At 43.3% G+C, this 23943-nt stretch overlaps 1 protein-coding gene across 3 annotated transcripts in view; it reads right to left on the bottom strand.

The window, feature by feature from the left end:
* Positions 1-1353: 1353 nt before the first annotated feature.
* Positions 1354-23943, bottom strand: part of FAM189A2 (family with sequence similarity 189 member A2) — a 65256-nt gene continuing 42666 nt past the window's right edge. For all 3 annotated transcript variants that reach the window (XM_023213413.2, XM_031934088.1, XM_023213412.2), the window contains 9 exons: positions 22354-22464; positions 18067-18195; positions 16482-16589; positions 16229-16362; positions 10371-10500; positions 10103-10181; positions 8180-8332; positions 5359-5651; positions 1354-2224 (listed from right to left, as the gene is read on the bottom strand). In XM_023213413.2, the coding sequence (XP_023069181.1) occupies positions 2021-2224; positions 5359-5651; positions 8180-8332; positions 10103-10181; positions 10371-10500; positions 16229-16362; positions 16482-16589; positions 18067-18195; positions 22354-22464 (1341 nt within the window). In that variant the 3' untranslated portion in view covers positions 1354-2020. The remainder of the gene's footprint in view (positions 2225-5358; positions 5652-8179; positions 8333-10102; positions 10182-10370; positions 10501-16228; positions 16363-16481; positions 16590-18066; positions 18196-22353; positions 22465-23943) is intronic.

Below are 23943 nucleotides of genomic sequence, written 5' to 3'. Positions count from 1 at the left end.
GCTGTGAGGGAGAGAAGAAACTAGACTGGGCCACGTAGGCAGTCCACGGAACGTTGGAGAGCTACAGTGAGGCCCTCAAACAAGGGAGGGGCTTACCCGGGGCAGTAGGCCAGCCCCCAGTGGACAGCTACGGTGCTGACAGGAGGACTCCTAGAGAAATGGAAAGATCATGAGCCTGAAGGGGAATTCAGTTTCTGGGAACGGGCAGATAAGAACGGAGAAAATGTCATTCTGAGATGTCACTGTACTTCTTCCCCAAACACAGTCGACCCCAGGCAAGAGGCCAGACCCCAGCCTGTTCACAGCCCTCCATCCCTCCCCCATTTCCAGAGCTGTTTCCACAGCCCCCTTCCACCCCAGCTCAGCACCTCCACAAGTATCTTTCCCCTCCTTTCCTCCATTCCTTGTCCCCACCACAGTTCCCACTCTGGCATCGTTCGTTGGCTTGGAGCCAGGGAATCTGTGGTCTGGGGAGGCAAGCTAGAAGTCTTAACAGCCCTTTCTCACAGGAACATGAAATGGCAAATCCATTTCATGTTTGGGAGGTCGAGGAATAGAGCAGTTTCTGGAGCTGGACTGCCTGGGTGTGAATGCAGCTCCACCTCTTAGCTGCGGAGAGACCATGGGCAAATTACTGAACCTCATTTTCCTCACCTGTAAAATGCGGACAATAACAGCTTCTACCACCTACGCTGTCATGAACACAAAATAGGAGTGTGTGCAAAGCTCTTAGCATAGTAGCTGGTGCACAGGCAGTGCCCAGCAAGAAGCAGTACTCCATTTCCTATGTAACCTCTTTACTCAGCTCCTCACCTCCACTCGTGTCTGGCCCAAACTATTCTCCATGCAGCATGGTGAGCTTTTGAAAATATGCTGACATCCATCATTCTCCTGATGAAAACTCCTTAACAATGTCTCATTGCTAGCACAACAGGCAGCCTGTGCAGCTACTGCCCACCGCCGCCCTGACTCGGGGCTGTGGTCACAGTGGCCTCTGGTGTTCTTCGCCTCTCTCTACCTGGAACATTATTCCCTGACCCGCTAAGTCATGACTCAGCTCAAGTGTCATTTTCTCGAAGAAGCCCCTCTAACCACCTACTGCTCTTTTTCAGCAATAATCCTCAATCTGTAATTACTTTATTGATTTATTGTTCATGATCCCACGAGAAGGCAGCTCCATGAAGCCATCCAGCCAAGCGCTTGCTGAAGGAATGAAGGACACGTTATCCACGGGTTTTAGGTGCTTTATAAATTAAACCGGTTCAGTGGCCTGCCCAGTGAGCCTGACCACCACAGTTCCAAGTTCCCAGCCCTCTGTACGGTAAGGCCTGGCTACCTAAGTGCAAACAAATATTACACATCAAGCCCAGTGGCCCAAAGTAAACATTTTTATTCTCAGTTCTGCCTTAGGGGTCTCTAGTTTTGTAAGCATGAGTAAATGGAATCAACAATCATCCTCCCCTTAAATGTCTGGCATTAAAATTTGTCACTTAAAAAGTTTTTGGTTTTGCCTAAAGAGAGTGTGATTTGAGGGTGACCTGAAACAAGGTTTGAGGCTTGTGGACACATAGGGTTAATCGCCTTATTTCCTGCCAATTCACAGAGCAGTGAAAGGCCACAGGCAGCTATAAATAGCGGTCAGGCAGATCTGTCCTTCCAAGAGGGAAAGAACTTAGCAACAAAGAGAGATGCGAGGGGTGAGGCGGGCAAAGAATCATTAGCCCAGTTTCTGCCCATGCCAGGGCATGTGACCCTTGGGAATGCCGCGAGGCCCAGCAGAGGAAGGAGAGGATCAATGCTTTGATAACCTCCAGCACGGTGCATCCCAAACCCAGACGGGCCTGGACCGACCTGTGCATTTACTCCTGAATGCCCTCGGTCAGCAGACACAGGAGCCAGCAGGTGGGAAAACGTGTCCTCCAGAGTGATCCTTTTTTTGAGGGGGACCCAGCTCCCAGGCAGGAAATGGCAGAGAGGAGGTGGATCCTTTCCCTTGGAGTGGCCTTCCGTCTTCCAGGGTTCACAGGACAGTCTCTCGGATGACCCCAATGAGGCTGTGTGGCCGCTCGGCCTCCACTCGCCGGGACCTCCTCTCCACTCGGGGCCTCCCCGCCGGTGTGAAGGTGCTCAGGTCGCCGCAGCTCTGGAGGTGCAGCAGGCCAGGCTGTCTCCGCGAGGGCAGCATGCAGGCCCTGGATGTGCTGGGTTGCAATGGGGCCATTATCTTTGGGAAAAGAGAGGGTGGGGAGAAGTTAAGTAAGCTTTACCAGATGTGGCCCTTTGACCCACCTCCTAGGTCCATGCACCGATCTTAATGTGCAATTGCTTTGACAAAGAAAGAAAAAAGGCATTTTCCCAACGTGGAACTCACCTGGAATTCCAGGGGTTCTTTGTAAATCCTCCAAATGTTCTACCATTTCCGCTGTAGACTCATCAACCAGACTCAACTGATTTGTCCACTGCAATTTCTTGCTTTAACATTCTTCTCATAGCTTTTCTCTAATTTCTCTGAAGCCTAAGTCAGTGATCCTCGCTGGCATCTGAACATTATTACTGGGTCAGGGATGGACGGGTATTGTCAGAAACATGAATTCCCTGCTGAATTGCCACAGAATTCCCGTAGCAATGGGAACAGTTAGCCTGGACTCTAGAATCTGCATTTTTAACAAGAATCCAAGTAAAAACCACTGGTATGGGATTGGGACCAGGTGATGAGTTTATAAAATGTCAACCAAGTCAACCAAGTATAGGCACAGTGGCCCACACTTGGAATCCCCGCACTTTGGGAGGCTGAAGCAGGTGGATTACTTCAACCCAGCAGTTTGAGACCACCCTGAGTAACATAGTGCGACTCCATCTCTACAGAAAGAAAAAAAAAAATTTTTTTTTAATTAGTTGGGCATGGTGGTTCATGCCTATAGTCCCAGCTACTGGGAGGTTGAGGCAGGAGGATCACTTGAGCCCAGGAGTTCTAGACCAGCCTAGACAACATCGCAAGACCTCGTCTCTACTAAAAATAAGAAAACTTAGCTGGGCGTGGTGGTGTGTGCCTGTAGTCCCAGCTACCTGAGAGGGTGAGGCAGGAAGATCACCTGAGCCCAGGATTTCAAGGTTGCAGTGAGCTATGACTACACCACTGCACTTTAGCCTGGGTGACAGATGGAGACCCTGTTTCAAAAGAGAAAAAGTCAACTCAAACCATCCAATGATGCTTCAAATGGATCTGATAATCTTTTAATAAACAATATAAAAACTAGGCCAATTTATTTGTAAAAAGTATTTAAGAATGATTCTTTTTGCTAGATCTATTTTGCAATGTGTCACAAACATAATTTTGAATATATAATAATATCACTTACTCTGTAAAAATGGCAAAAATATGAAAAATTCCTCATCCAACTGGGATTGAAGAGGAGAAAACTGTCCCATCAATTTTTTAAAAATTACACAGCCATGTCTGTTTGACCTGTAATACTGTCAGCAGCTCGGGAAAAACTCGGGGCTTTACTGTTACCTAACATCACAGCACAATCATTTGGATGACTTTTTGTTTCACTTGTACCATTCTGAGCTTTTAAGGTCAGTAAAAGATTATTCCCCCAAAGATGGGAAATTAAATTTTATTAACAATCTACTTAATTATATCTGTCTTTAAGGTCTGTCCTTGTCTACCAATTAAGAATAAAAGTTCAACATTCATAAAAGTTGACTGTGCTACACAGTAAGTTAGGACAAGTGGTTTTGATATCAGTGAAAATTAAAATGGATCTAAAAACTCCAATATGCAAAGCCAGCTAGAGTCAGAAATAACCGGTCTCCTTCTGCTGTCCTTACCTTCTTCTGCCTGGGAAAAGGTATGGAATTGTGAAACCTCACCTCTAGGGTCCAGTCCTGGAAGGCCCTGCAGATGACCCAAAATCCATCGCAACAATCTCAGCACCTGAACTTTTAAACTGCCTGGGGCACAAAGATCTAGCAACCATTTGTGATGATAGTATCTAGTGAACTGTGTAAGTGCTTGTTCTTTTTCACCAGAGTTATTTCCCAGGGAGCAAGACTTTGCAGAAGGTCCAGGCCCGCTGCCTGGTGAATGCTCCAGCTCTTAGCTCATCAGAGCTTGGCAGCCTTCCAGAAGCAGCTCCTGTTTATTGGGCTTTCGGGGCCAGACAGAGGGAAGGTGACAGAGAATGACATCTGGAGTAGCTAAGGGACACGAGGATGTAAAATGTTTCCCCTACACAGGTTAGTAACCAGAGCCTGACCCGGAATCGTAACTGATCGCTCTTTTAGAGTGCAAACGCAAGAGGGTCTGTGGTTCATGTACCTCTTCATGCAAAGAATCAGATCATTCCTCCCCCTGTCCCCTGAGGGACTGGGAGAGAGTTTGGCTTCTGGCTTCTGTAAGAAGAGACCAGCAGGTAGAAAGGGGAAACAGAAGGGAGAGTGAGAAGGGTATTTATTCAATCTGAATTAAAAATTTACCTACATCCTGAAGTTAGTAATTACCCTGAGAAATTAGCCCACTTCAATTGAAGAAGTATTTGTTGAACATTTAATGCACAAAGACACAGAGTCACATAACATCCATACGCCATTGTGGGGTGCTGTCTACGACATCTACCCCACTACCGGCAGCAATGAAGCCAACACCTAAAAGGGAATGGCTTTTTAAAAAGGTGGAGAGAAGGCTCCTTCCAGAAGGAAACACCATTCATTCAGAAATAAAGATGTAGAGACTACCTAGTCCAACCCTTTACTTTAAAGAGGAGAAACCTGAGACCCAGCTGGATTATGTTCGTGCCCAATTCCGTCTTTTCTCCAAGTGGCTTCAGTTTCGGGGATTGCCTTGTATTTTTTACTCTATAAGAAGAAAGGTGTTTATTCCCTTAGGACCTGTTGACTTATCTTGCCAAACATTTCATGGGAATGTGAACAGCCTCTTAGAATCTTGTCAATACTAAAATTCACCTATGTCATCATTTTCAAAGGGCTGAGAAAACATGCCTTATCAAAGGAAACCTTCAATTCAGGAAATCAAATGTTGAATGCACTCCCCACTGTCCATATCCTCCGCTTCTTTTCCTAGCATGCACTCTTTTCTTTCTGCAGACATGCTTCCACATCCCAGAAAAACTGGGTTCTCTTCCCTTGAGCCAAGAATGACGTGGGAAAGTCACCACACTTGAAAGCTCCGCGGCTTCCTCCCTCTCTCTCTCCCTCCCCTGACCTCCCAACCCCATTTCCCTGAAGACTGTAACCATGAATTTACTCTGCCTTGGGCAGGAAAGCAGAGAAGCCACTTGAGCTGCTATAAAAATGAGTTATCTGATTCACGTCTGAGGTTAATAATAGAACTACCTGTTCTAGGAAACTGGCACTTGTGATGGCTTCCTCCATGTGCTCCTCATCAGACTTCAAAACAGATTTAATGTTTTCTACAAGTTCATGGATGTCTGGGGTCATGGTACAGGAGGACTGCTCCAGGAACCTTGCCACCAGCAGCTTGGTGTCCAGGTAGGATTTGTAATCTATCAAAGACCGCGGTCTGCATCGCGAAGCTCTCGATCTCAAGCCTCTCCTCAGAGTCACCGCAGCCAGATCCAGTCTCCTTTCAGTCTGTGTCGCAGCTTCGCAGCTGAGCACTGGGGCAGCTGTGGGCAGAAACAAACAACATGTACCCATTGGCCAACCCCTTTTGAACACATGCCCATACCTGAAAGCACAGACCACAAAACTCAACATGGAAAGCATCTGACAAATGCTGATAGCCATGCACATCCTGCTTTTCATCTTGCAGAAGGGGGGAAAACAAATATGACACAAGGTTATTCCCTGAAGTCCAGTTCCAATAGGATATGGCCCAAAACATGTCATCGTGCCAGGTGACATCACCCGCAAGGTAAAGCCAGATGGTGGAGAGGAGAATCCAGAATGCAAACCATAATGAAGTTAAGTTTCATGGGGTATGACAAACAGATGGGCATGGATGGGCCAAGCAGGAAAAATGTGGCTGACCCATGAAAGGATGTTCCAAGGAGCAAGGATGAAGTAGTCAATTAAGAGAGGAAGGGGCTGAAGAGAGACAAGACTTGTCAGATGAATGTAATGCTCTGATCACTTTGACTATACCTTTGTCCCAAACGTCCTCAAGGACATTGTACTGACTTGTGCTATCGATGCTCACACCATGGATATGAGGTAGATCCATAGCTATTACAGAAAGAGAAATTGAGATGCAGAAGAAGTATACATCATGCTGGAAGTCAACAGAGGGCCTGGGAAATCCATCACAGGCTCTAATTTCCATGGCTACCTACATCAGCAAGGGTGTAAAGACCAGCAGAATGCTTCTGCACTTTGAAGTGGGTGAAGCAAAACTCAGATCTGGTCATTATGTGTCCAGAAGCCAGCCAGCAGCCTTCAGCATACACAACACTGGCATCAGTCTATGAAGGCCTGATAAGCAGAAATTTAGAAATTCAAAGAAGACAAGAAGCAGGGAGCGAGACAGCAGGTGGAAGAAGGGGAGCACTCCTTTTCCTCTGGAGAAAGGCAGGCGTGGGGAGCTCTAAACCAGGATTCAAGACCGTCCTCTCAGGCAGCCATATGCATGTCACAGAGAGCAAGAGTCTTCCAGAAGCACTCGCCAAAGACACTCATGTGTGAGGACAGAGTCAGGGTCTCCACTCTTCCACTTGAAGGCAACCTGGCGCCTTCCACAATGGAGGGCTCCAGCAGCTGCTGTCTTCACCCCTGCAGGGCTGCAGAATGAGAAGGGGTTCCAGAAAGATTTCCCTAAGCTGTGCAAACAGCTAAGTTCCCGTTGAGGCTGGAGTCCTCAACTTGCCAGGTAGGGTGTAGGAGACCCACAGTGAAGGCAGGTCTTGGGAATCAGAAGCCAGGCTGCCCAGCCACTGTGCTTCAGAGACATGCTCAGTACCAGGCGGCAGGAGTTCCTCTCCACTCAGAAGCTGCTGTAGAGACAAGAGGAATGTTCTCTCTGGCTCGAACATGGTCAGTCCAGAGCTGTGGCAAATAACACACACTGTCAGACAGGCAGAACCGAGACTGCAAGGGCTCAAGACAGGACCCTGGAGAAAGCAGGGTGGAGGATTATCAAAGTTTTATTTGCATAGGTGTTTTAGAGGAGCAGAGGTCAACTCTGCTAGACTACTTCACAGGAAGAAGCTGGTGCTGGTGGAGTTACAGGAGGTTTTAATTTTCTTCCTTTAGTTTCTTTATTTTTTATAATTTTCTACAATGAAGAGATATTTGGAGATGTTCAGGTATTCAAATATTCAGGAAAAACTCAGTGTTGTTATTTTAATTTTTAATTATTCAGGTAACAGCTATACACAAACAAACTCAACATAGAGAGAGAGGTAAAGTGTGTGGGTGTGTGTATTTCATTCTATCCAAAGTTCTAAAAACAAGGTCAGATTTCAATAATTTAATCATCTACTCATACATATTAAATATATAACAAATTATAAAAGAGGGAGTATACAAAAATCTTTTTGACTTTTTTTTAAGACAACGCATATTCCCATAGGATTGCAACATCTAGAAATCAGAACTAGGTGTGCATAACTGTCTTCATGTAGTACCTAGCATAGTATCATGTACAACCAAATTCTTTTGATGACAATGACTTAAAAAACAAAAAAACCCTACCATCTTTTTTTTTTTTTTTTTTTGATACGGGAGTCTCACTCTGTTGCCCAGGCCGGAGTGCACTGGCACAATCTCGGCTCACTGCAAGCTCCGCCTCCCGGGTTCACGCCATTCTCCTGCCTTGGCCTCCTGAGCAGCTAGAACTACAGGCACCCGCCACTGTGCCCGGCTAATTTTTGGTATTTTTAGTAGAGACAGGGTTTCACCATGTTAGCCAGGATGGTCTCAATCTCCTGACCTCATGATCCGCCCGCCTCAGCCTCCCAAAGTGCTGGGATTACAGGTGTGAGCCACTGCGCCCGGCCCCTACCATCCTTAAAAGACATGGTAGATGTATAATCCCAACATGGAAGTAGAATATTTTACTTTCCCAAGACCTCATAAACTCCTTCGAATGACCACTTAAACTGCAGGGTCTTGAGCTGGCCAGAGCTACCCGCCTTCACCTGGCTCCTTTAAGCAAACAAGCACAGAGCCCTGCACAGAGCTTGGGGAATGACGTCACCTCTCTCCTCGGAATGATGGAGCACAGGGTCACTCTTCGACCTCGTCCTCAGGGCTGGGAGGGCTCTCCGGCTTCTCATAGGACGCACCAGGGTTGAACCAGGAGTTGACATGGATGCGTTTTCTTCTGCAGGTATATTAGGAATGGCCCCACCTGATTAAAAAAAAAAAAAAAAAAAACAGAGGCGAAACATAAATTCTTTCACCAGCTGCAGTCCTCAAAATGTGCAGGAAACACCTGTGAGCCTAACCTGCCGGGGCAAGGGTAATGTAGTTAATAACATTTACTCAGGCTGCTGGCCCAGTAGGTTTTTATATCACTGCACTATGGGAAAACTTGCCTTTCCAAACCACCCCTCCACACCTAAAACAAACAAACAGAAAAATTTAAATCCAACAGCAAAATAAAGGAGCCATGCCCAAATGTCAGGGTGTTTTTCCTAAAGGTGCTTAGACTCTTCTCCAGGGAGCATCCTGGGGCAGTACTGAGAAGCACCCTGACCTATCAGGAGAGCCTGGTTCTGGGAAGGTAATACCTGCACAGGTGAGGTGGCTGCTCTGTGGGCTGCAGAACTCCCGGAAGGCTGAGTTAGAGAGTCAAGTGTCCACTAAACAAATCCGTAAAACCCCGCTGGAATTGGATAATTTATGCTCAGAAAAATAAAATTGCATCATTTGTGAGCCTGAGTTGCAATTCGGGAAACTTTTTAAAATGGAAAAATTCACTGGGCACAGTGTCTCACGCCTGTAATCCCAGCACTTTGGGAGGCGGAGGCGGGCAGATCACCTGAGGCAGGAGTTCAAGACTTGCCTGGCCAACATGGCAAAATCCCGTCTCTACTAAAAATACAAAAATTAGCTGGGCATGGTGGCAGGCGCCTGTAGTTCCAGCTACTCGGGAGGCCGAGGAAGGAGAATCACTTGAACCCAGGAGGCGGAGGTTGCAATGAGCTGAGATTGTGCCATTTCACTCCACCCTGGGCAAAAGGAGCGAAACTCTGTCTCAGAAAAAATAAATACATAAAAATAAAGTTAAAAAATAAAAAATGGAAAAATTATGAACATACTTAGGAGACAGAACACTGCTTCATAATTCTACTTAGGATGGAAGGTGAACAGAACACAAAGTATTACATTACAAATAGTACTGCTGAAAAATCACCTTCATCTAAAATTGCTAAGAGTCGATCCATTGTTTATTGCCATTTGTGATTCTGTCCTGCTGGACAATTCTCTGGGCCACTTAAAACCTCCCCAAAGAGAGAAGGCCATAACAATGTTCCCTTAAATTACAAGGATAAATGTAAACTGACTCTAGTACTTACTATAGTACTGAAAACCAGAATTCACTAACTGCTCAGGCAGCATGACCTGGGCCCTAGGTTATAAATGACACAGCACAATCTCACTGCAAATCACCCTGCAATAGAGGAAACTTTTTTCCCCTGCCAAAAGTCTAGCTAATTTTAATAAGAGGAAGAAAATTATAGATCAGAAAACACAGGAATACCAAATCAAACGCTGTAACCTATTTCATGGTTCCTGAGAATAGTCTGGTTCATAAAAATGTCTAAGGATATCTTTTTCCAGTTCACGTATTTTCTCCCATTTATAAGCCCTAATAGTTGATGGCATTTTTGCACCTGGAGAAAAAGGTAGAGCTTGAACTATTTGCTCCAAGAATATCTGCCCTCCGGCAGAATACAAGATTATTATTATTATTATTATTATTATTATTATTATTATTATTCATTTGTAGAAACAGGGTCTCTCCATGTTGTCCAGGCTAGCCCCAAACTCCTGGCCTCATGTGATCCTCCCACCTCGGCCTCCCAAAGTGCTGGGATTATAGAGATTAGCCACCTTGCACAGCCTATTTCATCATGTTTTAATCTACTGAATCATGTCACAATGTATCTATTACCTTGAGTCACTTGTGTGCAGCCCGGATCCAGTGGGATCATAGCAGCTTCTGCTCCTTCTGCCATTTGGAATGAAGATCCCTGCATCACAGGAAAAAAAAGAGGGTTATTTTGTTGATGTTTAACTCACCGCTCATTAGACCCAGTTAACTCCTTAAAAAGATGTGTGGGGCCCGGTCTCCATGCTGTCCTCTGGGGACAGGGGCTGGGGAGATGCTGTGTTTACCACTTGCAGTCAATGTACTTAGAGAGATGTGGAACAGACAGTACCTGCTCCTGGTCCATCTGGCTCACCACAGCTTCATACGGCGGCGGGGGATCCAGAGGACAGAACACTTCCACACCTTTGATTCGAGCTCCGTAGATGTGTGGCAGGGGAATAACATCAGGACCAACCATCCTAGGAAAAGGAACTCGGTGTCAGAAAGCACATTCTACAGACTGACCACGTGACTGCAGTGATGCCTGGATACTGGCTTCACTCTAAACCGTGGGCAAAACCACTCACCTCTCCATACCGTGGTCTCCTTGGCCAGGAGAGGGAGAATAATAGAAGCTGCTCTCTGAAGAAGTGGCCAGAGTTCCTTAAGCAAATGACAGTGTATAAAATGCAACCCCATCATTCCTTTTAAACCCATCAGTCAAAAAGCAAATAATCCATAGAGACACAGAGCAGATGAGTAGTTGCCAGGGGATGGGGGAGAAGGGAATGGGGAGTGACTGTTTGAGGGGTATGGGGCCTCCTTGAAGTATTGAAAATGCTTTGGAACTAGATAAAGGTGATGGTTACAAAATAATGTGAATGTACTAAATGCTACTGAATCATATACTTTGGTTAATTTCATTTTATATGAGTTTCACCTCAATTTAAAAAACAACTAAGGATTCAGGAAAATTCAATTATTTCTTACATTCTACATGGCTCTTGTTTTTGTCCTGTGGGTAAAGAACCGTCAACAGCAAAATTCAAAATAATAGCAAAATCCTCCACAAGATTTCTCACTAGTGTTGATAGAAAATTCCACAAATCTCTGCCCAAGGTGCTAGATGATCTAGATAATGATGAACCTAAGTTTTAAAATAATTTATAAAATACATATAAAAGCCAGAAAACCTGTATTCCGCTGTGGAGTATCAAAGAATGGAAAAAAAAAAAAAAAACAGCAAAAGTTTGTTCTTCAAATACAAAAAAAGATTTTAAAAAGCTAAAAGAAATGGATGAGAAAACAGATTCTGGGGCTAGTTGCTTGCAGGCACTGCCTTTTGGGGAGCGGTGTTCTCTGAATTTATAGTTGTTTCATTTTATTCTTTGTGGCCATGTACAAAATGTGATTGGTGGAAGAAAACATTTGAAAAGGATGTCATCTTCTTTCTTCCTAACAATAAAACTTCTGGGATTCTGGGACTGAGAACAAGACTCTGCAACCTGAATGAAAAGATGAGAATGCACTCCCTCATTTTCCTCTATATTTGTCTGTTCATAAGCGAGGCTCTCATCCCTTGCTGGACCTAAAAGGGAAGGCAGAAGGTGATGTGCTAACACCTGACATGGAGATGTTTGCAGGTTCAGTACGCAACACGTCAAGCCTCCAGTTGAATGCGAGGCACTAGCACAAAGGGTCCCTTCGTGGGGGAGGGGTCCTGGCAAAGTTATCAAGAAAGAGAGATTCTCCCCTTAGAGCAGGACTTGCCAACAGGCTTCATTCCAACTCCCATACTCCACCGAAACTGTTTAAGAACTATAAATGCTGAGTGACTCTGAGAAGCCAGACCCTTCTTGGATCTAAGAGTGAAGATTCTTTCCTGGCAAATGAACAGTGCAATTTGACTTCTGTCCTCTCTAGAGGGCCAGCCTTCCATCTTTAATGAGCATAGCCCCCATAAGCCATCTTCCTAGCACTTACAAACACTTGACTTTTTCTCTCCAACAAATGACGCCTGTATTTCTTTGCTGCTGTGTCCCCTGCCTGGAAAGTTTCTATCCCAGCTTTTTTACCTGTTTCTTAGCTCTGATGGTTCCTGTTTGGCAGTCCCAACGCAATGGGTACCTATGTGTCCAGAGAGAGAGAAGAGGGCTTGCTGAGGGGCAAGAGGTCAGAGGAACAGGCCCTGTTTTAGATCCTAAACTATTGTAGAATTTCTTCCAGAAGAATAGCTTGGGAAAGAGGGGGCATACTTTATCCAAGTTGACCACAAAATAAACAGCTTCTATGGTAGTTATGATAATGCCCATAAAAGCCTCACTTTGAAGGAAGATGCTGCTAGAGTTGACATAGAAGAAAAGTTCCTCTCCAATTAAGCAATTTCTTGTTTTACCTCATTTGTGTTAATGAGGGTCTGTGGAGGGAAATGGGTCTGCTCCATACTGGCAGGTTTTTTGTGTGTGTGCTTTTGTTTTTTGACTACTGTTTCTTTCCCCAGATCCCCATGGCTCTCAGTCCTGGCAAGCTGGGTAGAATCACCTTGGGAGGTTCTAAAACTCTGGATGGCCCAGGCCTCACTTCTAGAAATTCTGCTCTCATCGCCTATGGTGGGGCCCAGGAATCTGCCCGTTGTGAACGCTCCTAGGGGATTCTAATGCACCACCAAGATTGAGCACCATTGCAAAAGCAAATGGATAATGGTGATTGAAATTAAAGCCCTGTTCTACTGGGAAAGTTGATCAAATTTTTATTAAGAATGAGGGTCTTCAGAAGATAGTTGCCTAATAAGGTCAGGCTAAGGTTAAGTGCTAAGTGTTTCTTAAGAGCAGGACACGTACTGAGAGCATTTTAAAACCCAGAACTAACACTGGGAAAGCCCAGGCTAAGATGCTCTTTTCAGAAAGCTTCTTAAGTCCATTATCTCATAACAATACTCCCCGTGGCCACATGACAACAAAGGTGAATGAGGAAACTAAGGCTCAGAAATGGTGAGAGACTCATCCTGGGTCACCCTTTGCAGAGACGCTAGAGCCTGGGCTCTTTCGAATTCATCACCAAGTCCCCAGGAAGCCTTCACTGGTGCAGGCTCAGGAGCACTGAAGACGGAAATGCAAAGCATGTTCTGCTTTCAGGCTACAAATAGGCCCTGAAGACTCACTCAGGGGGAATGCAGCAGCAAATACCCCGTTGACCAGAGAATCCTCCTCCTCCTGTACTGGAAAACTGTGCCCTGTGACTGGGTACAGGGTTGCTGCTCGCGTAGTGGGAGAGAGGGAAGGGCCCTCCCGCCCCCTCTCTATGGCTGAGCACAGACTCAACCCCAGCACTGCCAGACTCCGCTTGAGTTTGGGTTTGGAAATTCTTAGGAAAGGAAATGAGTGGGGTTTTGTGGGGGCTCTGCTTTAAGAGATGCCCATGTCAACCATGTCAATGCTCAAGACCCCCTCAGTCTTCAGTTTTCTTTAATAGGCTACATCCCCAGAGTAAAAACCAGGTCCATGTTCAAGAAATAGGTTGGAGACTCCTTGATTCCTGGCTCAAGCCAACTTCTGAGAACAGAGACACCCTGGAGTAGTGGAGGTGGGGTGCACGGCCCCCTCCGGTATTACGAATCAATTCACAAAGTAGCGAATCCATCTTTGGACAGAAACCTCAACTGCAATCAGGCTTCCGTTTATGACAGTAACTCGAGAAGCCTTTTCTCAAGGAGATGCCAACACACGAAGTGGTTGTATTTATAGAAGTTAAATAAACCTCTTCTGAGAGGTCATAATACCTTACAGGAAATGGGGAGCCTCTGTTGTGTGAAAACTCTGGATAAAACTGATCGTAGAAATAGTAACAAACACATTCGTGAATATTCTTGCCTGCCTGCTTATGAGAAAGAAAATTACCAACTGAGGTTAAACCATTAGTGTCTATAAAGTTGATTTATACTGTGAATCTAGCAAAGTTGGTCACATTTTAAAATATTTTTGATAGGACATGTATTTAAATGTGAATAAATTCAGCCCTTTTGAAAAGGAACGTGGACTGCACTCTGATATTGGTAAAATTTCCAAAAATTAAGGTGTTTGCCCACTGGCAATATGATTATAGGGCTCTGAGCACGTTTTAGACTGGGCAATGTCTTCTTTCTCACAAGACTGTTTAGATTTAACTCCCTCCTTCTGCCTTCTTTCTAGAAAGTTCTGAATAATAAAGCCCTTGATGAGAAGCGTGTCTGTTTTCTTCCAACCTAGATTTGGCCAGAGGCTGTCTCAAGACCCAGAGAGACAAATCCGGGGATGTACCTAGATCTTAAAGAATGGAAATATCTGCAGTGACGAGCACTATTACAGTGAAGCAGAGAAGAGACAGGAAAGCGAGGAGACAGGAAGGTCAGGAGTGCTCAGAGCACACTGCTGGATGGCTCAGCTCCTAAACCCACATGAGTCACTTTCCCCTTCTGCCACTGCAGAAACTAAATCTGTCTGTTGCCTCCTCCTAGGTCAACAGAGTGCTCATCTGCAATCTCAGCGTCAAAGAATTCTTCTTATTGGAGAGGGTATTTCTCATCCCCACCAAGAAATATCAGTCATTTTTACTATCCCCCAATGTACCCTCTACAGACAGCCTGAGATGGTGCTAAGATTTTCACAAATGTGTCCTCAGGTACAGAAAGAACACGTGTTTTGCTGCTGTATCTCTTCATCCTCTGTCATTCTTGGCTCATTTCCTGAAAGATTAGGGAAGTCATCCCAGCCCCTGAGGCTTTGAAATTCCAGTAGAGGCCACTCCCTGAACACTAGAGAGGCCAAGCTGTCCCACAGGCCTAGCCCAAGCCACCTGTCACCCAGCTGACACCCCCTCCAGCTTTGCGGTCATCTCTGCCGCTGCCTGGGCAAGTGAGCTGGGGAGGGTATAGAGGTAGGGTTCAGGTATAACTCTAAGGGACGAGTCGGCAGCTAAGTCACTGAAAAGAACACTAACAGTGTCTGGGTGGCAGCCCCACTGGTGACCGATCTCAAGGTCACCTACGGTCACCCTGGACATTAGAAAATACTTCTCTAAAAACCTCAAGCTCAGCACCAAGTTGGTTTGATAAGTCTCTACATGTACTACAGGGATTTAAAAAATAGAAATTTCTGGCCCTCTGAATATGAAGCCAAATACACTAGTATTTCTGTGGAATTGAGAGATTCTCTTTCAGAAAGTTCAACAGAGGTTTGCTTATCCTTTAAACTCAGCTTAACGCCACTTCCTCCAGGAAGCCATCTCTGACTGCCTCGCCACTCTGGGCGAGGTGGACCTTCTCTGTGCACCTAAAGTCCCTCTTTTGAATACTACTGTGATCCTTCCAACACATTTTAATGACCTAGACTGTGAGCTCCTTAATGGTAGGGGAGGAAGCAGGTCTAGCTCATTTTGAATTCCAGTAACGCAGCACAGAGGATTCTATGTTTGTTGAATGAATAAATGAAGTCATTCTTTAAAAAAATATTTGTTTCTAGAAGTTGCTAACAATCAGACAAATGTATGCGGCATTTCAATGTACCAATAAAAATCCTTGATATTTAAGAAGGTCAAAATTTTGAGTTTGAAATTTGAAAAGGAAAATAAGTACAGTATCTATTTTTTCTAGACCGGGAGAGACAATTAATAATTAATCTCTTTTTAATGGCTAGGAAGAATTTCATGATTGTTGAGACCTGCTGATGGTATTACAATGAAACATCGATTTGGCCTAACTGGGAGTGTTTCCAAGGCAACAGCGACTCTAAATCATGTCAAATTACAGCTGTTATCTCCCTGGGTGTCAGTTTCCCTTAGAAAGCTAATTGAAATGGAAAATGTCTACCTTTAGGTCAAAGTTTAACTTTTCTTTGGATTCATCTGTTTTATCAGACAAAAAGAGACAGACAAAGTAAGACAGAAAACAGAGAGAGTGACGGAGAGAACAGAAACCCCTGAAAAACAGCACAATTGTTTTTCAGTTTTCTAAAGAAGGCTGGCAGAGGTGGACTCTCTAAAAGCCATACCTCAGGGTTCACTAGCTGATTTTGTCACTCAATGGGCTAATGTCCCTTAAGTCAGGAACAATTTTTCTTTTTCTTTTTCTTTTTCAAAGCAAAGTGAGATCTCATGCTGTGCGTTCTGCAGACACTTCAGTCCTCAGAACCTACAGCAACCCACTCAGACTGCAGGGGAGCTCAGGAACGATACCTGCGGTTCATCCGGGGTGTGCACGAGTAAAATGTGGCAAAATAGGAAGGGGGAGGCACAGGTGGCACAAAATCATCAGGGTCCGGGATGCGTCCATGATCCTCCACTTCTTCAGCAGAAATCTGGGATTCATCCTAATTAAACAGCAGCTTGGTTAGTCAACAGTCTTCATTACAAAGGCACGGGGAGAGAGGCGGTGGAGGACACGAAGCGGTCCGTGGGCTGGCTCAGCAGAAACATGGCCATGACTTACGATGCAGGATCTCCTGGTTGCGAATATCTGGAGGTAGCGGAGGGCGGCGGCCACCAAGCAGACGGTGGTGGTCAGGGCATTCAAGGCACACAGGGCAAAGAGGACTTTCTGGGACAAGGAAACAATGGCACCACTAAGTCCTTCAACACACATAATGCAGAAAATCTTAAAAATAATAGTAACGCTGCCTCCATAAGACAATTCTCAGGAGAGGCTGCATGTAAAGGTTTTAGGTGGTGTCTGGCTCGTGGAAAGCGCCCACATAAATGCTGGCTATTATTATGACCCTCATGCAATAATGCTCACTTCTTAATTCCAAAAACTTATCTTAGAAGCTCCCTGTCACAGAACGACCTGGTATGACAGTATTTCTTTTTGCAAGCATCAGAATACTGTCGGGAAACATTCCTTCCAGGAGAGCAGTGAGTTTCTCTTCTGAGGCTGATTTCCCCAGGGATAGCAATTCCCAGCCTCCTCCCTCCCACAGCCTCCCACCAGCACAGCGCACTGCTTAATTTGTGGCCACTGATTCTATTTCAGGAGCAATTGGCTGTGCGGCCCCATGCACACGACGAGGACGCTGCAGGAGCCAGCCCAGCCAGAGTGGAAATAGGACTTCTCTCCACTAAACACACATCTCAAAATAGCAAAAGCCATTCCAAACACTTCTGTTGGTACAGTCCTGGCTCCTTTAGTGGGGCTTTCCCCAAGCTAAGTCCTGGCTCAGAAAGTTTGGGGGTGACTCAGCTACCAAAAATGCAGAAGCCATGGAAAGCAGGCCGTTTCTACATCCCACACAACCCAGAGCTGGTAGCTTGGAACAGTTCTCTCTTTGCTTGGAGACTCTTCCTCCCCACCAAAATGAAACCCAAAACAAATATCTAAAGAAAACCGGTGGAAGTGGACTCCCTAAAAGCCATGCCTCAGGGTTCACCAGCCAATTTTGTCACTCACTGAGCTAATGTTCCTTAAGTCAGGGCACAATTTTTGTGCAACTCCCTGATGAAGGCTAATTTTGTACTTCTCTTCAACTGGGATCATCCATTTGTTTAATCTCTTTTGCTTATTATAGTTGTTGCTTATTAAACAAGAGCTAAGGTGCTTCAATTTCCCCATATTTCCTGGCCAATCTCTCTCCTTAGTCTACGTGTTGCAGACTGGTAGTACTCAGTGGTGCATATGACCCACGTAAGCAAACAAATGAGCATCAGAACAATGACACAGTGTGCAACTTAAAGGTTTTGCTAACAGCTACACCATACATATGTGTGTATGCATACATACGTACGTATGCATATGTGTGTGTGTATGTGTATACATATACATATATATAGTCAGGCTTCTTTCCATTTTTTACTATCTTACAGTTCTTCAACACAAAGAAGGCTGTCCATACATAATTTAACACACACAATGATCGGTGGTTCTTTCTGCATTCAATTCTGTCTCTGGGGTCACTCACATGTGCTTTCAGCAGCTTAACTGTTTGAGGCAGGTAACAGAACAGGAATATTTCAAGTAATTTTGCCTTCTTTGGGGGCTCTGTGGTTTATTTACCATGGGGGTGGGAATCTGTTCAAGGTACCTTAAGTAGAAGGTGAACAGCACTACAGGGCTGAACTGGAAAGAGTTTCAAGGCATTTTCTTTGTCTGTGCACTTGGCTGGTTGAAATTCTTCACAACAGAAGCAAATCTTGCCTTCACCTAAGTCCACCTTAATGGAGGAAAGGTAGAAAAATACTTTAATTATTAAGAAAAACACCCTGGCTCCACCATGGTGCACCAATCCTGTAGAATGAGATTATGGCAGGGTTCTGTGTCAGGCAATGCCTCTCTCCGTCAGGATGGGCTAGGGTATGGCATGGTAACAACCAAAACCTACATTTCAGTGGCTTTCCCAAAGCAAAGGGAATTTTAATATTCCTCCTTTCTCCTTTAAAGTCTCCAGCTGAGAACTTCCTGTTTTCACACTAATCCCGCTTAGTACTAACAAATAAGCAGCTAAATGAGACGAAGTATCAGCCTCCATTCTGCTCATGTACAAGTCCCACTCTTCCCCAAAAGGAACCAAACTGACTTTCTTTTTCCAACACGATGCACTCTGATTTTCATTTTTTGCACTTGGTGCAAGCCTCAAGATCTTAACCTGAAAGCTCTCTCTCCCTCTCAGACAACACTAGGCATCATCTTACAAGGCACTCCCTTCCCAAACAAGTCCATTCTTGATACAAAGCGTTTAGTTAAGTGGGAAACCAGGCCTATGTGGGCTACACCCATGTGAGTGCTTTATCCATATAACATAGATGTCCAGCTCTTCAGAAACTTCAGCTACCTAGAACCTCTGCCGTGAGCCAGTCTGGATGGCAAAATTTTCCAGATGGGTGAAATTTAATCCCTTTAAACAAACCTATTTGAAAGTTTGCTCATTATACAAATGATCATGAATACCAACTAATTTTCCCACTGGATACAAAGAAGCCCTCAGACTCTGTACAAAACGATTCCAGGCAACTGTGCATTGTGCGTTCCTGCTCCCCTATTCCTGATCCTTGCAGAATCTAATACCTTCACCTCCATTCTTAATCCCATCTCTGCCCAATATTTCTAAAAACTTACTCTCGCTTCTCATCAGTCACTTTAGCCTACCCACAAACAAATCTGAAGTCTCCCTGATCCTAAATAATGAACATCCACCCTGCATTCTCGATGCTATTGCCTGAAGAGGTCAGACCCTTGTCTTCCCCCCGTCGCCTTTCAACAGTAGCATTCTTAACCCTACCAGCACTTTCGAATTTTCTGGAGAGCTTTTTAAAAAACGACGATGCCATCTTTAGCACTCAGGGAACTACAAATTAAAGTGACAGCAAGCTCTCCCTTTGGCCTCATCAGACTGGCAAAACTTTAAAGAGAGAGAAACTCTTTTTGCTGGTGGAAATGTGGAGAGCCACTAGTAGAAACTCACCAGTCACTGGGGAGTTTAAGCCCTTTAATGAAGGAACTGACTATCCATTTTAAATTAAAAATACGTCCCAACCACTTTGGAAAATTCTTTAGCACCACATGATCCAGCAACTCCATGTCTAGGTATTCACTCAAGAGAAATGAAAAGTGCCTCCCCAAAACAACCATGCTCACAGCAGCTTTGTTCATAATACCCCCAAACTGGAAACAGTCTAAATGTCCATCAACAGGAGAACAAAAAAAAAAAACAAAAAACAAATGCTGGTATTTTTATAAAATGAAAGTGTCCTGAAGAAAAGGAACAAACAACAGATACAATATAAAAATATGGATGAAGTTCACGAACATTACTGAGCAAAATAAGTCAGACACAAAAATGTTCAAACCATGTGACTCCATCTATATGAAGTTCAAGGACAGGCAAAACTAACCTATGGTGAAAGAAATAGGAACAGTGGTTGCCTCTGAGAGAGTAGAGACTGCCTGAAAAGAGAAGCTAAAGAACTTTTTAAGGTGATAGAAATACTGTCTGGAGTACAACAAACAACATTTTGTTTGGAGGATAGAGATTGTTTGGAGTATAACGTGAGTGTACACATTTGTCAAAATAAATGTATACATTGGTCAAAACTTATAATGAACTGCACACTTAAGATTTGTGTTTTTCACTATAACTTTTACCCCAATTTAAAAACAATACATAGAGCAATAAAATGGTTGAATTTGTAATAATAAATGAGACAGGCAGGAGACAAGATACTGCTGAGAACAATTCCTTGTCCTGGGAACCTACTCCGCTTAGAACTAAAATCTCCCTGAGGATATACAGAATGATATTAATGGCAGCACTGTGTCTATTGGTCAAAACCCAAGCCACAGCAGGCAATAACAAAATAAGGAACTAACTTGGTAGAAGAAATTAAGGGTGTTAGTCTGTATTTAATCTTCTCTAAGTGATAAAAACAGGATGCAGGGAAGTACATACAATATGCCCATTTTAAAAACATCATGAACAACCCCACCCCATACATATTTATGTAATATTTCATGACCATGAAAACATGAAGAAATATAATTCCCCAGCCTGTTACTAAGGATTTGGGGCGACAGATACGGGCAGAGTGGGAAAGAGGAAAGAACAACCCCTTGCCCGAAAAGGTTTCATTTGTCAGTAATTTCCCCAAAGGAAAACAACACTTATAACATGATCCTGTTGACTATGTGCATTTTTGTGCATAAAGAGATGCTTAACACATGGCCAAATTGTTATCCAGGAATAGTGGGAATTCAAATGATATTTAAGTTCTGCCTTATAATTTCATGGCTTGCCCAAACTTTTATAATTATATCATCAGAAATTATCACAGAGTTGGTTTTGTGGTAGAAAAAAAATTTATTAAAAATAGACTTAGTGCAAACCATATTCTGATATACAGAATATATAAAGAACTTCTACAACTCAATAACAAAAAAACAAATAACTCAATTTTAAAATGGGCAAAAGACTTGTATAGACGTTCTTCCTTTAATGAAGACATACAAATAGCCAGCAGGCATATGAAGAGACTATCAACATCACTAATCATAAGGAAAATGCAAATCGAAACCAAATGAGGTATCACCTTATACTCATTAGAATGGCCACTTTAAAAAAAAAAAAAAAAAGCAGAAAATAACAGCTGTCACTGAAGATGTGCGGAAATTGGAACCCGTGTGCACTGTTGGTGGAAGTATTAAATGGTGCAGTTCCTATGAAAACCGATACAAAACTTCCTCAAAAAATTTCAAATAGAATTACCAAATGATCACTTCTGGTTACATATCCCAAAGAATTAAAACCAGGATCTCAGAGACATATTTGCATGCCCATGTTTATTGCAATGTTATTCACAATAACCAAGAGTAGGGGCCAACCTAAATATCCATCACAGATTAATGGATAAACAAAAGGTATCATGTACATACAATGGAATATTACACAGTCTTAAAAAGGAAGGGAATTCTAACACATGCTGCAACATGATGAACCTTGAGGAGATGATGCTAAGTGAAATAATCCAGTCACAAAAAGACAAACAGTGTATTATCCTACTTGTTTGAGGTACCTAGGGTACTCAAATTCATAGAAAGGGAATGTGAAATGGTGGTTACCAGGGGCTGGAGGATGGGCAGCTGTTGTTGTTTAATATGCATAGACTTTCAGTTTTGCAAAATGAAAAGAGTTCTAGAGATTGGTTGTATAACAATGTGAATATACTTACCTCTACTGAACTGTAGGCTTAAAAATGGTTAAGATGGTAAATTTCATGCTATGTGTATTTTACAATAAAATATTTTTTCTTTTAAGTTCAGAGATGGTACAAGTCCACAACCTCTTACTCCCAATGCTGAAATCCAAAAAGCCCTGAAAACCAGAAGTCATGATAACAGCCTGCTGTCCCAGACTCCACTGGCATGCTACATAATAAATAGTATATGCAAAATATTTAATCTTCTAAAATTGGAAAAACTCTAAATGCTGACACACACCTGGCTTCCAAAGGTTTCAGATAAAAGACTGTTGACCTATATTCTGGCAATATCAAAATATCTATTTTTTTTCTCTTTAGATGAAGACAGTCAGAGACTGATCGCTTGTGGACACCTAATCCATCTATTCACTAACTAATGATGCATTATATCACTATGGTTCCGGGGTTTTGCTGGCTGGTCCCTGCTTTGGAAAAAGTAATCGACAACTTGGGTGAAAAAATCAGCAGGCAGCTCTTTGTTTTGTTTTCCCACTTCCTTTTACCCATTTTGGGTTTCACTTCAGGACAGTTGCCTGGTGCTGAATGTTGCAAGTCTCGCCAGGAACACCTGACAAGCCAGGGTCTGCCTAGATACCCGGTGACGTTTTAGGACTGCTTACCAGATCACACCTGGGGACGCTGGACACAAACTGGGCCCCTTGGCAGCCTAGGATAAATCCAGCTAGATTTAAGAGGACACAAACCACAGACAGCAGCACAAAGAGGTTTACCTGAAATGGCAAGAGAATGGACAGTTAGTAAAAGATAACAGCTAAATTCAGACAAAGTTTTATCTAATTTTAAAAACTCATATTCTCTTCCAAGATGAATTTTTTTAAAAAAGATCAGAACCGTGTTTTTAATGTGACAAACTTTTTTTCACATTTTAGAGTTGTTAAAATTGTGCTGAGGGATGCCATTGACTCTTAAGTCTTCTCAATAACCTCAAGTCCTTATTTTTTCCTCTTTGAAAATAATTCTTACTCCCTTATCTTTCATCTACACATTACACTAAGCCCTAGCTATTTCCTCCTTGAGCCATTCTTATTTTTCTTTTCTTTTAGTTTTGTGGGATCAGCAGCAAATAAACAAATGGAGAACTCCGGAATATAAGTGAAACCCAGGTACATCAAGGAGCTCAGAGCCTTTACTATCCAGAAATCACAGTATGCAGATGGACATAAAGATGGGTCCTTTTTTCAGTTCTGAACACTTTAGGTACTAAAGAATACGTACACAAAGATTTTCCTTGTGCTTTTCTCTAAAGTTAATTATTACAAATATTACGCCAAATAATTAAAAAATTGATAGTAGTCAACTGAGAAGCCAGTATTTACTTAGTACAAGTTAGAGATTATGCAGGCTTTTCAACTTGAGAGCCATGATTATTAAGAAAATCAAATCTTATTGCAAATACAAAAGATTAGAGGAAATAATTATAAGTGTTAGAATCAAGCGTCAATTCAGGTAGCTGATACGTCAGAGTTGGCTGGTAAATGAGTTCACATATGAACACTAAGGGAGAAACCTTGTTCTTTAACTATTGTTATTCCAATTCAAGCTTGAAAGCATTTCCCAAGGCCCATTTTGAGCCAATGTTTAATATCACATGATGCCACTTTACCTAGGGGGAATTCCTTCTTCTCTCCAAGAGAAGTTTGGCTTCTTTCCTTTTATTGTTAATTTAGATACAGCCTGCCATCAGATTTTGGGGAAAATACTAATGGAAGCTGCTGTTGTTACTGTCTCCCAGGCTGGATTACTCAGTGTCTATTGGACTTGACTTGAGCAGCATATAGAATATGTCCCCTCCTGCACCGTATCATTTATGATTATGCCACAGTTTCTTGGAAAAGAAGAACACATAATTGGCAAAGGATAGGGCTTGATCTTCCCACATGGGCTTCTATTACACACTAGCAGTTGCTACTCAGAGAGATCTAATATATCTGGAATCTTCATACCCAATAACACAGTCACTGTTACTATGGAAAAGTCTTGAGTTTTCCTTTGGAAGTCTTCTTTTAAGACAATGTACAATGCCTTGAAAAGAAAGTGTGGTTATAATGCCCATCAGCACACCAATAAAAATTAACATCATCAGCTATAAAATGGGTGAGGGCCCATTACTCCTAACACCAAACCCAAAATCTCTTTACTAAAATCTTAAAGCCAGCCCACTGAAGGACACAGTTAGAAAAATCAATATT

Source organism: Piliocolobus tephrosceles, chromosome 14 (genome assembly GCF_002776525.5).
Source record: "Piliocolobus tephrosceles isolate RC106 chromosome 14, ASM277652v3, whole genome shotgun sequence".
In the NCBI taxonomy this organism is placed as follows: Eukaryota; Metazoa; Chordata; class Mammalia; order Primates; family Cercopithecidae; genus Piliocolobus; species Piliocolobus tephrosceles.
Note: the sequence above shows the minus strand (reverse complement) of the source record. Positions and strands in the feature narration are given on the sequence as shown.